Source organism: Fundulus heteroclitus, chromosome 23 (assembly GCF_011125445.2).
Source record: "Fundulus heteroclitus isolate FHET01 chromosome 23, MU-UCD_Fhet_4.1, whole genome shotgun sequence".
NCBI lineage: Eukaryota > Metazoa > Chordata > Actinopteri > Cyprinodontiformes > Fundulidae > Fundulus > Fundulus heteroclitus.
Window position 1 is genome coordinate 2,555,729 of NC_046383.1, and position 12,510 is coordinate 2,568,238.

Here is a 12,510-nt window from a genome sequence, read left to right on the forward strand (position 1 = left end):
GCTCCTGTGCTTGTAATGTTGGTCAAGACTGTAGCAGGGTTGTTAGCTGAGAAGCTGCCTTCTAGCTTCTCATTTTTGCTACTCATAGTTGCTTGAATCTTCTTGGTGAGTTCCTTGCCTCTTCTTTGGTCTGATCCAGCTTCTTCAGATGTTAAGAAAACCATGGTTTATTGGTATTATATCATTATATCAAGTCCTCCATTCCTCATTTTCCTTAACTTTTGTTATGGGGCAACCACAACCAATTATATATATATACATATATATATATTTGATCTGTTCGATTGCATCCGAATGATCAAAATCAGTTGATAAATGTAAGCTCAGTAAGTATGATTTATCGGATACTATATTTAATAATTTCCTTATTTATTTATTTATTTATTTATGCTTTCATTCAATAATTCATTCATAACAAGGTCAATAACACATAATAATGTTTTTGTATTTCTGACCCGCCCCACCGCTAGGGGGCAGAGCGTCCCGCTGTTCACCGCCGAGGTCTACTTTAGCAACCGCTTCCGGCCTCAGCCTTCCTCTTTTTCCTCCTCATCGGGTCGGAGCCATGGTATGAAAATGCTACACCAGTACATTTAGTAAAATCAACGTCAATCCTGCCGTTTTAAGCATCATATCGTGTTTCTTTCAGCTCAGACATTATTATAGGAATTCGGTAAATGTTACAGTGGCCGTATTAGCTGCCTTGTTTCTGTCTTACGTTGTTAGATTGACATAAATACGAATGCTACGTTAGCGGCGAAAAGCCGCCGTTTGCTACTTCCACCATGGTCAAGCTCTGAATTTAATCAGAATACACATGCTATTTATTCTACACATTCATTTTAAAGCGCATTGTGTCATTTTTACAGCAGCAGAAACGCACATGTTTATATTTTACGTGAGAAGACTACACCGCTATCAGGGCTAACAACTAGCGTGATTAGCACAAGCTGGCGATCAAGTGGTTTATGTAAGGTTTTAGTTTCACTCTATGCTGAAAACCTTTGTCAGAAATGCCCTGTAAATCGCTTTTTTAGCTACTTATTAAGACATGCGTTGATTTAAAAGGTTCGGTTGCGTTTTTGTGTGGGGGTGGAAATATTTCTGACTTTTTCCCTTGTGTGTTGGTTCTGTTCAGGTGAACGTCCCGAAGACCCGCAGGACTTACTGCAAAAAGTGCAAGAAGCACCAGCCCCACAAGGTGACCCAGTACAAGAAGGGAAAGGATTCCCTTTATGCACAGGGTAAATAATTTCCCCACATACAATGAGTGGATCTGATGCAAAGCTTTGTTTAAAAAAAAACTGCTTCAGCTTTTGTTTACATTTGGTCACACTAAAAACGTGTATTTTGCAGTAAATTAATATAATGGATCAATAAGTGGTACATAATCGTAAATAAGTTGGAAAGCAGATCCAGGACCAGAAGCTGTCTACTTATTTTTGTTTATGTAATCTCGATTTCATCTCATTATACACAGTGTATATTAACTTTGGGTGAGCTGCAGAGATCCACAGCTCAGGTGGGAGGGTTACTAACAGTTGTGCACTCAAATCTCGGCCAGGAGGCAAAAGAGTGATTGGGAGCGAGGTTCTCCGTTCCACAGGATAATCATCTACATACAAACATCCATCCAGAGCTACAGTGGACCAGATTAGACCATATTCATAGATTAAAATGATCCAAACTCGGACCTAAATGAATACAGTTCAGTTTATAGTGCCAGTCCCCAACACATTGTCTCAAGGCACTTTCTTCAATCAAATCACTCAGGTTGGTTAGAGAGCGTTAAAAGGAAACCAGGAAGATTGCATTGAGTCACTGGCTTGCAGCATTGACTCCTGGATGAGCACGCAGTGACAGTGGACAGTTGCATTGTCGTTGACTTTGCAGTAGGGCTTAGCGATAAATCGATTTCATCGATTAATGTAAATTTACATTTTATTAAGATAACATGTTTGGAAAATCTGGGTTTTGTTTTGCAAATGCTCACATTGGGCTTCCATTAAGAAAATAGCAATGCTGGATGTATGTTTAGGAAAATTTATTGTCAAACTATTTTAAAGATGAACTTTTTATGAACCATAAAATTAAACAGATTTATTCGTTTATTTTAAAGTTTAAAGTTACACAAGTGAAGTGACGCCTGTTCTCAGCTCATTGTGTAAAACTACTAGTAGCAAACATTTTGTTATATTATAATTGTTTACAATGGCAGGGCCGCCATCTTGTTTTACAAGCACGTTTCACAGTTTGGATTTACTTGCACTTTGAATACAGGTTAACTCCCAGAAGAAATGCTTGACATAAAGGCAAGTTTTTAATGGTTCCCTTTTGTCGAAAGGAGGGGAAAAACTAGTCGGATTTGATATAATAAAATCAGATTTTGTTTTTAGGCTTTATCACCCAGCCCTACTTCGCAGCAATCTGTCATGAGCATGCGGGCAAGTCCAACTGAGAATCTGTGGTACAATTTAAAAATCGATGTTTGCTGATTCTCTCCCATCCAACTGAGCGTGAGCAGTAAAGACGTCCTCTGAAAGATTTAAAGCTGTAAATGCCTCAAAATGGGGAATCTGAATGCAAGAAAAATTGCACACGTCTAAGGATTTAGCATGACAAAATGTTCAAGCTGTATAAATACTTAAGCAGATGGCTGTATACTGTAGTTTGTTCTGTGGCTGAACTCTCCCACTGCCCTGCAGGTAAGAGGAGATACGACAGAAAGCAGAGCGGGTACGGTGGGCAGACGAAGCCGATTTTCCGTAAAAAGGTAACGCCCACTTTCCTGTGTGGATTAACGTTTCATTTAAGGAACAGGTTTGAGAGATGTTACTAAAATCATCAAATGTCTTGATTTCAGGCCAAAACAACAAAGAAAATTGTTCTGAGGCTCGAGTGTGTGGAACCCAACTGCAGATCCAAGAGAATGCTGGCCATCAAGAGATGCAAGCACTTCGAGTTGGGCGGTGACAAGAAGAGAAAGGTAGGAGTGGGCGTCGCTCAAATGGGAACGTTTGACCCACAAACTGCAAGAATGTTAGAAAATGTTACATAAATGTCACAAGTTTTAGTTTATTCAGTCTTAAACACGAATATAACCAGGCATCAGTCAACAGTTCTAAGTTCAGTTACGTTCAATTTTATATGAAATATTGAATAAGGTCATGAAATATCTGATATTTTTGCAATATTGGCACTGGAGATCAGGCTGATGGGGAGTGGAAGGCAAATTTTACTGGGAATTAATAACGTTAGAGTTGGTGGGTTTTTTACACTCTTTAATGCAATGCCAATATTTGAGGATAAACTAATAGTATCTCAGTTTGAATGACCTGATGTGCTGCTGGTGGACAAGCATAGAAATGCTAAATCGACATCTCTTAAACATTCATGGCTCTAAAACTGTTTCAGTTCCTGGCAAGGTCCCATTTGTTAAAGTTCTGACATCAAGTTACTTCTTTAATGTTTAAATTGAATCATTTATGAACACATCATATTCAGAATCCAACCAATTAGCTTAAAATAATGTCTAAATATTTGAACAGACGGGGTAAGCTTTAATGCTTTAGATCAACATAATTAAGATCAAGGGAATATTTAAATGAGACGTGTAGAGCTTGAGCTGAGAAGAGCAACGTTCAGCTGAGGAAGGCGGCATTTAGCCGTCAGCCTCTTAGTTTGTAGTTGCAGAATTATACATCGACTTGGTGGTAGTGGGAGAAGCTGAAGGTTATTTATGTATGTTTGTGTTTGGGTTACCTTTGTAAGCTATTCTGTAATCTTATTTAATCGTAGAAAACAGAACTTTAGCAGCTTAAATCTTCTACAGCTGTTGACCTCACAAACTCAGAAGTAATGGTAGAAATGTTGAGGATAAACAGATCATGAAGCGTTTTCACTCATGTTTCCCTCTTTTCTCTTACAGGGCCAGGTCATCCAGTTCTAAGCTGTGGTCCATTCTCATGGAGCCTGTTGTCACTATTTTCAATAAATGTGTTGAAACATACTTTTGGTTGCTTTTTTTTATTTATTTATTTTGTTGCCTGCTTGTACGTGAAGAATTGAAGCTTTGTCTTGGCAGTGTGTGAAAATGTGTCAACATTTCATGACAATTTTACAATCTGTTCAGAAAAAAAATGTATGGACAATTTCTGAGTATCAAGATTAATTACATTTTTAAAAAGTAATCAGAATTTGTATTAAAAAAAAATCCACTTTTAATTAAAATCTACATTCTTAGACATATCCCCTGAGTTTAAAATGTATCTGCTTTTGTAAGCCGCTGGTTGAAAATCTACAGTCAGATGTACCCTGATTTTAAAAAGTAAAAGGTCCATTTCAAAGCTTTTTGGGTCTAAAACACTTTAAAACCATCAAATATAATCTGTGCTTCAAATAACCTGTCAAAGTGACGGTTGCAGTTCTGAACCGGGGCTAAAATGAATCGGTCTGGATGCCAAATAAGTTGTGAAATGGCCCTTTACCAGACCAGTCCAGAAATGAAGCTGACTTCATACCGATGAGATCTAACTACTGTATCCATACGCTCAAGCTTAACGCCTTGCAGTTGAAACGCTGGAAGGTATCAAAACATTTTTGCTACAGAAATGAGTTAGAGGATGATTTGATCATGTTTAGCAGACGTCTTCCTCCAGTGAGGCCTGTGTTTGCTGATGGGAGTCACTGTCAGCAGAGCGGTTCCTGAAGGGTTTACGTATAAGATCAGTTTGCTCTCCTTAGCCTGGACGCCCATCTCCTTGTACTGGGGCAGGATCAGGGTGACGTTGCACTGGGGGTCGCAGTACTTCCAGCCAGGGACGCTGCTGATGGCAAAGCCCCGCGGACCTCCGATCTCCTGCTTGTTGAGCACGGCGACGGCCAGGCGATTTTTAGACAGAGGTCTCTCCCACACTTCAAAACTATTCCCCTACAAAACAAACATGCATTAGCCTTCAGAAGATCATTGCTCATCTAAAGCTGAACAGAAGTGCAGGTAAAGCTAAAAAAAAAAAAAGTCACCTTGGCAGTGCGGTATCCCTGCCTGCCCAGTGGGTCCTGGCTGATCTCTATGATTCGCTTGTTCTGCAGCAGCTGCTTCGAACGGGGACAAATGTCCCGCAGATCATTGGACATGAGCAGAGGAGCGGCCATGATGGCCCATAAAGCCATCTGAGACTCCTGCTGGTCATGACTCAGGCCAAAGTTCCCAATTACGAGCTGGAAGAATAGACGAGTGTCATAAATGCACGTCACAGGGATGCCTACATGGTTTTTCATAGAAATCTGCAGTTTTTTGGTATAAATAAACCCACTAAAGTTAAAGGAGTAAGCCATTTATCTCATTTGAAGACTTGTGTTGGAGGAACTGCTTGGTTTGAAAAAATATTCCACATTTAAATCCAAGGAAGATTGTTTAGCAGAAGGAAGTAGAGTACCATATCGGGGTCATTCCAGCCCCCGGGCCCAGCTGAGGGGACAACGGTGTCCTGATGAGAAGCGGTCCAGTCCAGGATGGACTTGACCGAACTCCACGAGTCAAACACGTCATCAAAGTTACGCCAGTGGTTGCACGTCTCACGGATAGCGGTGTAGTTTGGCTGCAAGTGGAGAAAAGGCTCTTTAACATCCCTTTTATAAGAACTGACTTTTTTTTTTAAGCACCTTTAAAAAAAAGAAATAGTAAATTAAAGATTAATTAATTCACCTTCTGGAAAGGCCACTCGTACAAAGGCCACTCACAGGAGTACAGGATGCTTTTTCCAGTTCTGTTCAAGGCTTTTGACATGTTTATGTAGCCTGAAAACAGAAGATATCCTGTTAGAGAAAAGTCTAATGTAATGAGTCAGAAGTGGTCATTGTCTGAACTTTGAGGCAAGCTGGCAACCAGGACCTCCTAAAATTTCCTTTCCAAATAAGGATTCCTTCTTGGTATTCTTCAATAAGGTGGAGATGTGTAGAGTGCACGACTAATAGACATCATGTTGACACATTTCCACACCTCAGCTGTGGATCACTGCAGCTCCTCCAGAGGTGCCATGAGCTGTCTGGTCAGTTTAGGTAAATGGTCATGTCTTAGTCGGTGTGCTTTTTACATTTTCAGATAAGAGATTAAACGGCGCTCTGTGACACGTTCAAAGCTTAAGCTGTTGTTTTGTAACATAACCTTAACTTCTGTTGGTTTATAGCATGAATTCCCACTAATATACATAGAAGTTGTGGCTTTAACGCAACAAAAGATCAAAAAGCTCCAGGGGATTGAATACTTTTAACAGTAGCAACACGTTTATCTGCAGGTTACTGTTCAATTGCGCATTCATTTAAATTCTGAAACAAATTCCTACCTTCTCCGAGCAAAGTCCACTTCAGGTTACAGCCATCGAATTTAAGCAGGTCCACATCCCAGTCTGCAAACGTCTGAGCATCAGTCTCATAATAACCTAGACTGCCGGGGTATCCAGCACAGGTTTTCTCTCCAACATCTGCATAAATTCCCAGCTTCAGGCCTTTAGAATGGACCTGAAGAAGAAAAACAGGCTTCTTATATTTATTTTCCTTAAACCAGCAGGTGGCGATGTTACACAGCTAAAAAACCTTTAGCAAAAAAGCGTTTCTTTCCTTTCCTGTTAAACTCTAGGTGAAGGCAGGGTTAGCAGGGTCAGCCCGTCATAATCTGGTTTATTATGAGGAGAATAAACAACACTAAATTAACTCTACGCGGCACAAACACGACGCTTCATTTCCACCCATCTGAAATCTGGACGTCTTCTCTTTAGTTCCCATTATGCAAATAACTGCAGGTTCACTCAATTGAATATCTAATGTGACTATGCAATCACTTTTGTTTCTTGATTTATGTAACGGTGGCAAAGATTTGAAGACTTGGACACAATGCTATACTCATAACTTGGCAATCACCAGAGCCCCACGGGTAAATATCCTGTGCTTTGCAAAACTATTCATACCCTCTTGAACTTTTTCACATTGCAGCCACAACAGATTTTGTCTGATGTCCACACAATCACATCATTGTCAAGTTGCAGGAAAAGGACACGTAGTTTTCAATATTTATTTTATGATTAAAAGCCTGAATAGTGGCATGCGGTTGTATTCCCCCTCCTTTACTCAAATAACCCCAAATAAAACAGAGAGCAAACCACTGCCTTCAAAAATCCCCTTATTTGTGAATACGGTGTAGTTAAATAGCAGCACAGCTACTGTTGTTTTGTGAAGGACTCAGAGGTTTATTAAAGAACACACTGATAAGCAAACATCGTGATGAAGACCAAACAGCACACCAGACTGGTGATTGCCGAGTTATGAGTATAGCATTGTGGCCAAGTTTTCAAATCATCATAAAAACATTATAAACACATCGAAACGGTCACTGGTTGGGAGACCAGTAACAAACATTAAATTTGTATCAAGGAAAACATCATTGCACATCAAATATGTTGGTCAATGTTCCTGTTATTATGGACCAAAAGCAACTCTAAACAGGTGGTTTTCAGTCTTGATTTAAAGGAACTCAGTGTTTAAGCTGATTTTTCCAAAAAAAGTAAAAAACAAAGCAACTGGACTTGTTTTTCGTAGTTGAAGACGTTTTGCTTCCACTCCAGGAAGCTTTCTCAATTCAAAAAGTCTGGAGTAATGTGGAGTAACAAGCTTTATACTACTGCCTAACAAAGGCCTTGTAATGGCTTAGACCAGGGGTCTTCAACAGGGGGTCCGCGGAGGTACTGCATGGGAGTCGCGAAAGTTTTGGTTGATTAGACATTTTTTTATACCCTCCCCCCCCCCCCTGCAATTTTTTTCCACTAATTGAAATGTCTTTAAATTGAAATGTCTTTATGCATGATTACATGCAATTGACGGACCAGTCTGATATAACACAATTTTATACAATATATATAATTAGGGGCTCCCCGCTCCATCTCGCCATCAGTTTGGGGGTCCTTGGCCTGGAAAACGTTGAAGACCAATGGCTTAGACAACTTGCAAATTCACATCAATTCTCATCCTCATATGGGTGATCAAAACATCGCTCCTTTAAGCCAAGCCAATAACAACCCTAACAACTCCTCTTTACAGAGGAGTGGACTAGTTTTCGGTTCAATCTCAATCTCATATTTATAAACAGTGTTGAAAACCATGAATGCACGACTTTGTGTTGGTCTACCACAAATATTACAACAACTTTGACTGAACTTTATGGTTGTAACAAAATGTGGAAAAAAAGATTTAAGGCATATAAATACTTTAGCCCAGGATTTTAACATGCTATACAATCACACCCTTGCATGCTGGTCACTCTGCTCCACAAACCTGGTAAGTATTCTAGTATTTCCGCTTGGAAGCACCGGGTTTCTGTTTTATTGCAGCTACTCACATAATCGGCCAATTTCTTGATGCCTCCTGGGAATCTTTTGGGGTCTGCCTGCAGGCGGCCTCGGGCGTCGCGCTGGAGCGATGGCCAACAGTCGTCGATGCAAACGTACTCGTAACCGGCCTCTTTCCAGCCCTCCTTCACCATCACGTCGGCCATCTGCATGTACAGACGCTCGCTGCCAAGGCAACAGGAGGAAATGGGCAGGGCTATCAGTTAAGATGCAAGCACCGAGATTCGTACTTGATATGAAAACATGGCTAAAAAAACAAAACAAATATGTGTGTCAAAAAAAAAACAGCATCGTAAAACAGCGTTACAGGATGCTGTCACAAATCATGAAGTAATACGGTTATCAGGATTCAGCCATGACACTGACTTTAAGGGCTGCTTTGGCTGAATATAAATGTTCTGGGTGGAATATGATGCATGCATTAGTCACAAAAGAGGGCAATTTATCACAATCTACTTTTAGCAAAGGCAAATATTTACCTATAAAAAGGAAAGATGAATAAATCCATCATGAGAAAATGTAAACGGGAAATAAAGCGTTTGGCAGATTAGATAATGATGAGGGATGTAATGAAAGCAGAATGGCATGTGTTAATTATACGTTGTTTGTGCAGCGTGTTACTGTACTCACAAAGTCTAGTTCAAACATTGCTCATTAAGATAATGTTTTTTTGTTTGACAATAACCACACAAAGAAACATTATGGCACAATCTATTCTGCCAGTATCTGGGTCCTGCAGCACTCAGCAGTGATACCCCACAAATCTGTAAATTCATTCGAGAAGCAACCTAAAAAAAAAAGCATTTTAAAGATAATACAAAGTCAAAATAGATTCTGTACAAGCAAAAAAAGAAAAAGAAAAAAAAGCATCAGAATCCAAATAATATGGTGCCTTTTAAAATATGAATACTCATTGAACACAAACTTCAAAGGGTTTTATTGGGATTTTATCAGATGAATATTAAGTGAAAGGAAAATGCATGGTTTTCAAATCTTTTGAAAATATATCTAAAGATTGTGGCATGCATTTGTTTTCAGCGCCCTTTACTCTAACACCCATAAATAAGCTCCAGTGTGACCAACCGCGTCCGGAAGTCACTTATCTGCTAACTAGAGTCCACCTGTGAGAACAAACAGCACCATGAAGACCCAAAAAAAAAACCTGCAGCAGACAGGTCAGGGACAAAGTTATAGAGGGGTTTAAAGCAGAGTTAAGTAAAAAACAATGTCATAAACTTTCAACAATAAAGAATCTTTTATAGTCAAATGCCTGATGGAAGAGGGTCAAATAGCGCATTGACGGGGGTGGGTGGGATCAGTGGCAATGAGTCTGGCCCTTCTCTGGACTTGTACTGCATAAACTGAGTCCTGTTCTGGCAGACGGCATCCCACAATCCCCTGCACTGTTCTCGTCACCCATGCTAAGTCCTTCATCTCCTTCACTGTGCAGCTCCCATACCACACAGTTATGCTGAGACATAAAACACTTTCTATGGTAGCTCTGTAGAAGATTTTTAGTAGTTTAGTGGAAAGTCCAGTCCTTTTCAGTTTTCTGAGGAAGAAGAACCATTGTTGGGCCTTTTTCACCAGGTGAGAGGTGTTCACAACCCAGGAGATGTCGGGGAAGATGTGAATGCACAGGAACCTAATGCTGTCCACTCGCTCCACCACCTCCACCTGCATGTAGAGAGGAGCGTGTTCAGCCCTCCTGGGCCTGCTGTAGTCTATTATTACCGCCTTAGTTTTGCTGGGGTTCAGGATGAGATTGTTCCTGGAGCACCACTTGCTGACCTCATCCCTGTAGAGCAGGGGTGTAAAACTAATTTCTATATGGGGCCACTTTGGCATCATGAAGTAATTAAAAGGGCCGGTTGCACGTGTATAGACGATACTTTTCATTTCGTAATTTCATTCCAGTTCACATAGAAGTATAAAACATGCACAGTAACATGAAAGTAGCAACCTTAGGCCCAGTTTATACAGTTTATCTGCAAAAAAAGTTGATATTGGGGTGAGTTACACTTACAGGAGGCACCATTTTAGCCACTTTATACACTTTAAAAGGATATATGCCTCTACTTTATGACATGATAGGCCTTTTTTTTTGGCTCTTGAGGGCCGGATAATCTACCTTGACGGGCCGGATTTGGCCCGCGGGCCTTGAGTTTGACACCTGTGCTGTAGAGGGACTCGTCATTGTTGGAGAGGAAACCGCAAACCTCACCACTGTGTTTGTGGGGTGGATAGCAGAACAGTCCTGGGTGAAAAGGGTGAAGAGAGCAGGGATGAGGACACAACCCTGTGGCGTTCCTGTGTTGAAGATCAGTGAAGCAGATGTGCGTTTCCCTATCCTCACCACCTGGAGCCTGTTGGTGAGGAAATCATTGATGCAGGAGCAGAGAGGTGTGGAGAATCCCATGTTGTGGAGCTTCAGAGCCAGCATGTCTGGGAGCCCCGTGTTGAAGGCTGAGCTGAAGTCCACGAAGAGCATCCTAACATAGGTGTCGTCTCTGATCGGGAACTTAAAGTTTTTATGGAACTTGGGGAGCACAGCTTCAAATTCAACAGCATCTCCCAGAGCGCTGCTCAATCCATCCATCTGAAAATGGAGGGCTAGCTGCAAACCTACCAAGACATGACCGTCCACCTGAACTAACTGGATGGGCAGAAGTACCCACGGGATCCATGGTAACTCTGGAGGAGCTGCAGTGATCCACAGTGCAGGTGAGAAAGTCTATCAACGAATCTGTGGGGCAGAACCTGGACGACGCATCACCCTAAATAATTCGACATGGCGGTGATGCATAAGTCAACTGGCCTCGGATCAAAATCTGCCAATTTTTCAGCTCCATTTTATGAAATATATTAAAACCAAGAATACTAACAACCATCAATAAGTCCGTCAACAGAGACCATGTACTCTGATTTGGGATGGGTTATTCTATCTATCCATCCATCTATACACACACACACACACACATACATATATATATATATATATATATATATACATATATATATATACATATATATATATATATACATATATATATATACACATATATATATACACACATATATATATACACATATATATATATATACACACATATATATATATATACACACATATATATATATATATATATATATATATATATATATATATATATATATATATATATATATATATATATATTTAGGTTAAACCTCTCTCTGATCTTGCCTCTTAATACTACTTGTTTTGTTCAGTTTTACAAAAAGCAACCAACCAACCATAAGCGCCTCTCTGCAAATGGTGCAAATCCCATAAATAACTTGTTGAATGGAGACTAATTCCAACAGAGAAGCTGAATATCTGCTACTATTTGAATGACACCCATGTGTAGATCCGGTCAAACTACAGTGTAAAGGAATAAAACCGCCCCGTGGAGGTTTGATATATGCAGACTGGTCTTTAATCGCCGGCTTGCTCTGCAGCGCTGAAGGGACAGCGGTGGTGTCTGCTCTCTCCTACCTGATGCAGTTGTCGGGGTCTGTGTCACAGTCGGTGTTACACATGAACCTCTCCCAGTGCAACCAGCCCATGGTGGGTTTCAGAGCCAGCCCGTTGTCCAGCGCTTCAGAAGCGGGACTCATTAAACTCAAAGACACGACGAGCAACACTGTTTTACTCATTTTTGCCTTCTTTTTTGTTTTTTTAAGCAGCGGGAACTGCAGACTTGGACGCCGCTGTTGTTGTGTCTCGCACCTATTTCCTCGTATGAAACACGGTTGACCCGCCTCCTCCGAATGATTGATAATCCTCTGGACCAATAGGATCAAAATGCGCCCGCAGCTGGCCAATGGCGCACCGCGTCGCTAAGAATCTGCCACCAGCAAACGAGGAAGATCTCACCGTTCAAGTCAGGTGAGCTATGGGGGGTCAGGTGACAGATCTCATGATCTCATGATAAACAACAGAAAACAGAATCATTGTTAATTGCAGTAAATCCATAACTGTCTGGGGCGTTTTTGGAAACTAGTTTTGTCCCCACCAAAATACAAAGCCATATAAAATGCTGATAAATCTCATTGTTTCGTTTAGGTAAAGTCGCATTAATATTTCTGG

General features: G+C 40.6%; 2 protein-coding genes across 2 annotated transcripts; one reads left to right on the top strand and one right to left on the bottom strand.

Annotated features, from left to right (window-relative positions):
* The first annotated feature begins 459 nt into the window (after nt 1-459).
* rpl36a (ribosomal protein L36A) lies at nt 460-4,009 on the top strand. The gene is made up of 5 exons (XM_012856836.3): nt 460-568; nt 1,139-1,244; nt 2,706-2,773; nt 2,864-2,986; nt 3,929-4,009. The coding sequence occupies exons 1-5, from the start codon at nt 566-568 to the stop codon at nt 3,947-3,949; spliced, it is 321 nt and encodes a 106-aa protein (XP_012712290.1). The 5' UTR covers nt 460-565; the 3' UTR covers nt 3,950-4,009.
* On the bottom strand, nt 3,923-12,192 carry gla (galactosidase, alpha). The gene is made up of 7 exons (XM_012856834.3): nt 11,917-12,192; nt 8,390-8,564; nt 6,345-6,519; nt 5,708-5,799; nt 5,439-5,600; nt 5,023-5,220; nt 3,923-4,930 (listed from the first exon to the last, which is right to left on the bottom strand). The coding sequence occupies exons 1-7, from the start codon at nt 12,075-12,077 to the stop codon at nt 4,616-4,618; spliced, it is 1,278 nt and encodes a 425-aa protein (XP_012712288.2). The 5' UTR covers nt 12,078-12,192; the 3' UTR covers nt 3,923-4,615.
* Between the last annotated feature and the right edge of the window lie 318 nt (nt 12,193-12,510).

What these genes read in the sequence shown, in the direction of transcription:
- gla (XM_012856834.3), bottom strand. Translation starts at nt 12,077, where the DNA reads ATGAGTAAAACAGTGTTGCTCGTCGTGTCTTTGAGTTTAATGAGTCCC. An exon ending in TCAAGAAATTGGCCGATTAT is followed by an intron (nt 6,520 to 8,389) that starts GTGAGTAGCTGC and finishes TTTCTTCTTCAG; the next exon opens with GTCCATTCTAAAGGCCTGAA. An exon ending in GCTGGAATGACCCCGATATG is followed by an intron (nt 5,221 to 5,438) that starts GTACTCTACTTC and finishes CTATTCTTCCAG; the next exon opens with CTCGTAATTGGGAACTTTGG.
- rpl36a (XM_012856836.3), top strand. An exon ending in GGATTCCCTTTATGCACAGG is followed by an intron (nt 1,245 to 2,705) that starts GTAAATAATTTC and finishes ACTGCCCTGCAG; the next exon opens with GTAAGAGGAGATACGACAGA. An exon ending in GCGGTGACAAGAAGAGAAAG is followed by an intron (nt 2,987 to 3,928) that starts GTAGGAGTGGGC and finishes TTTCTCTTACAG; the next exon opens with GGCCAGGTCATCCAGTTCTA.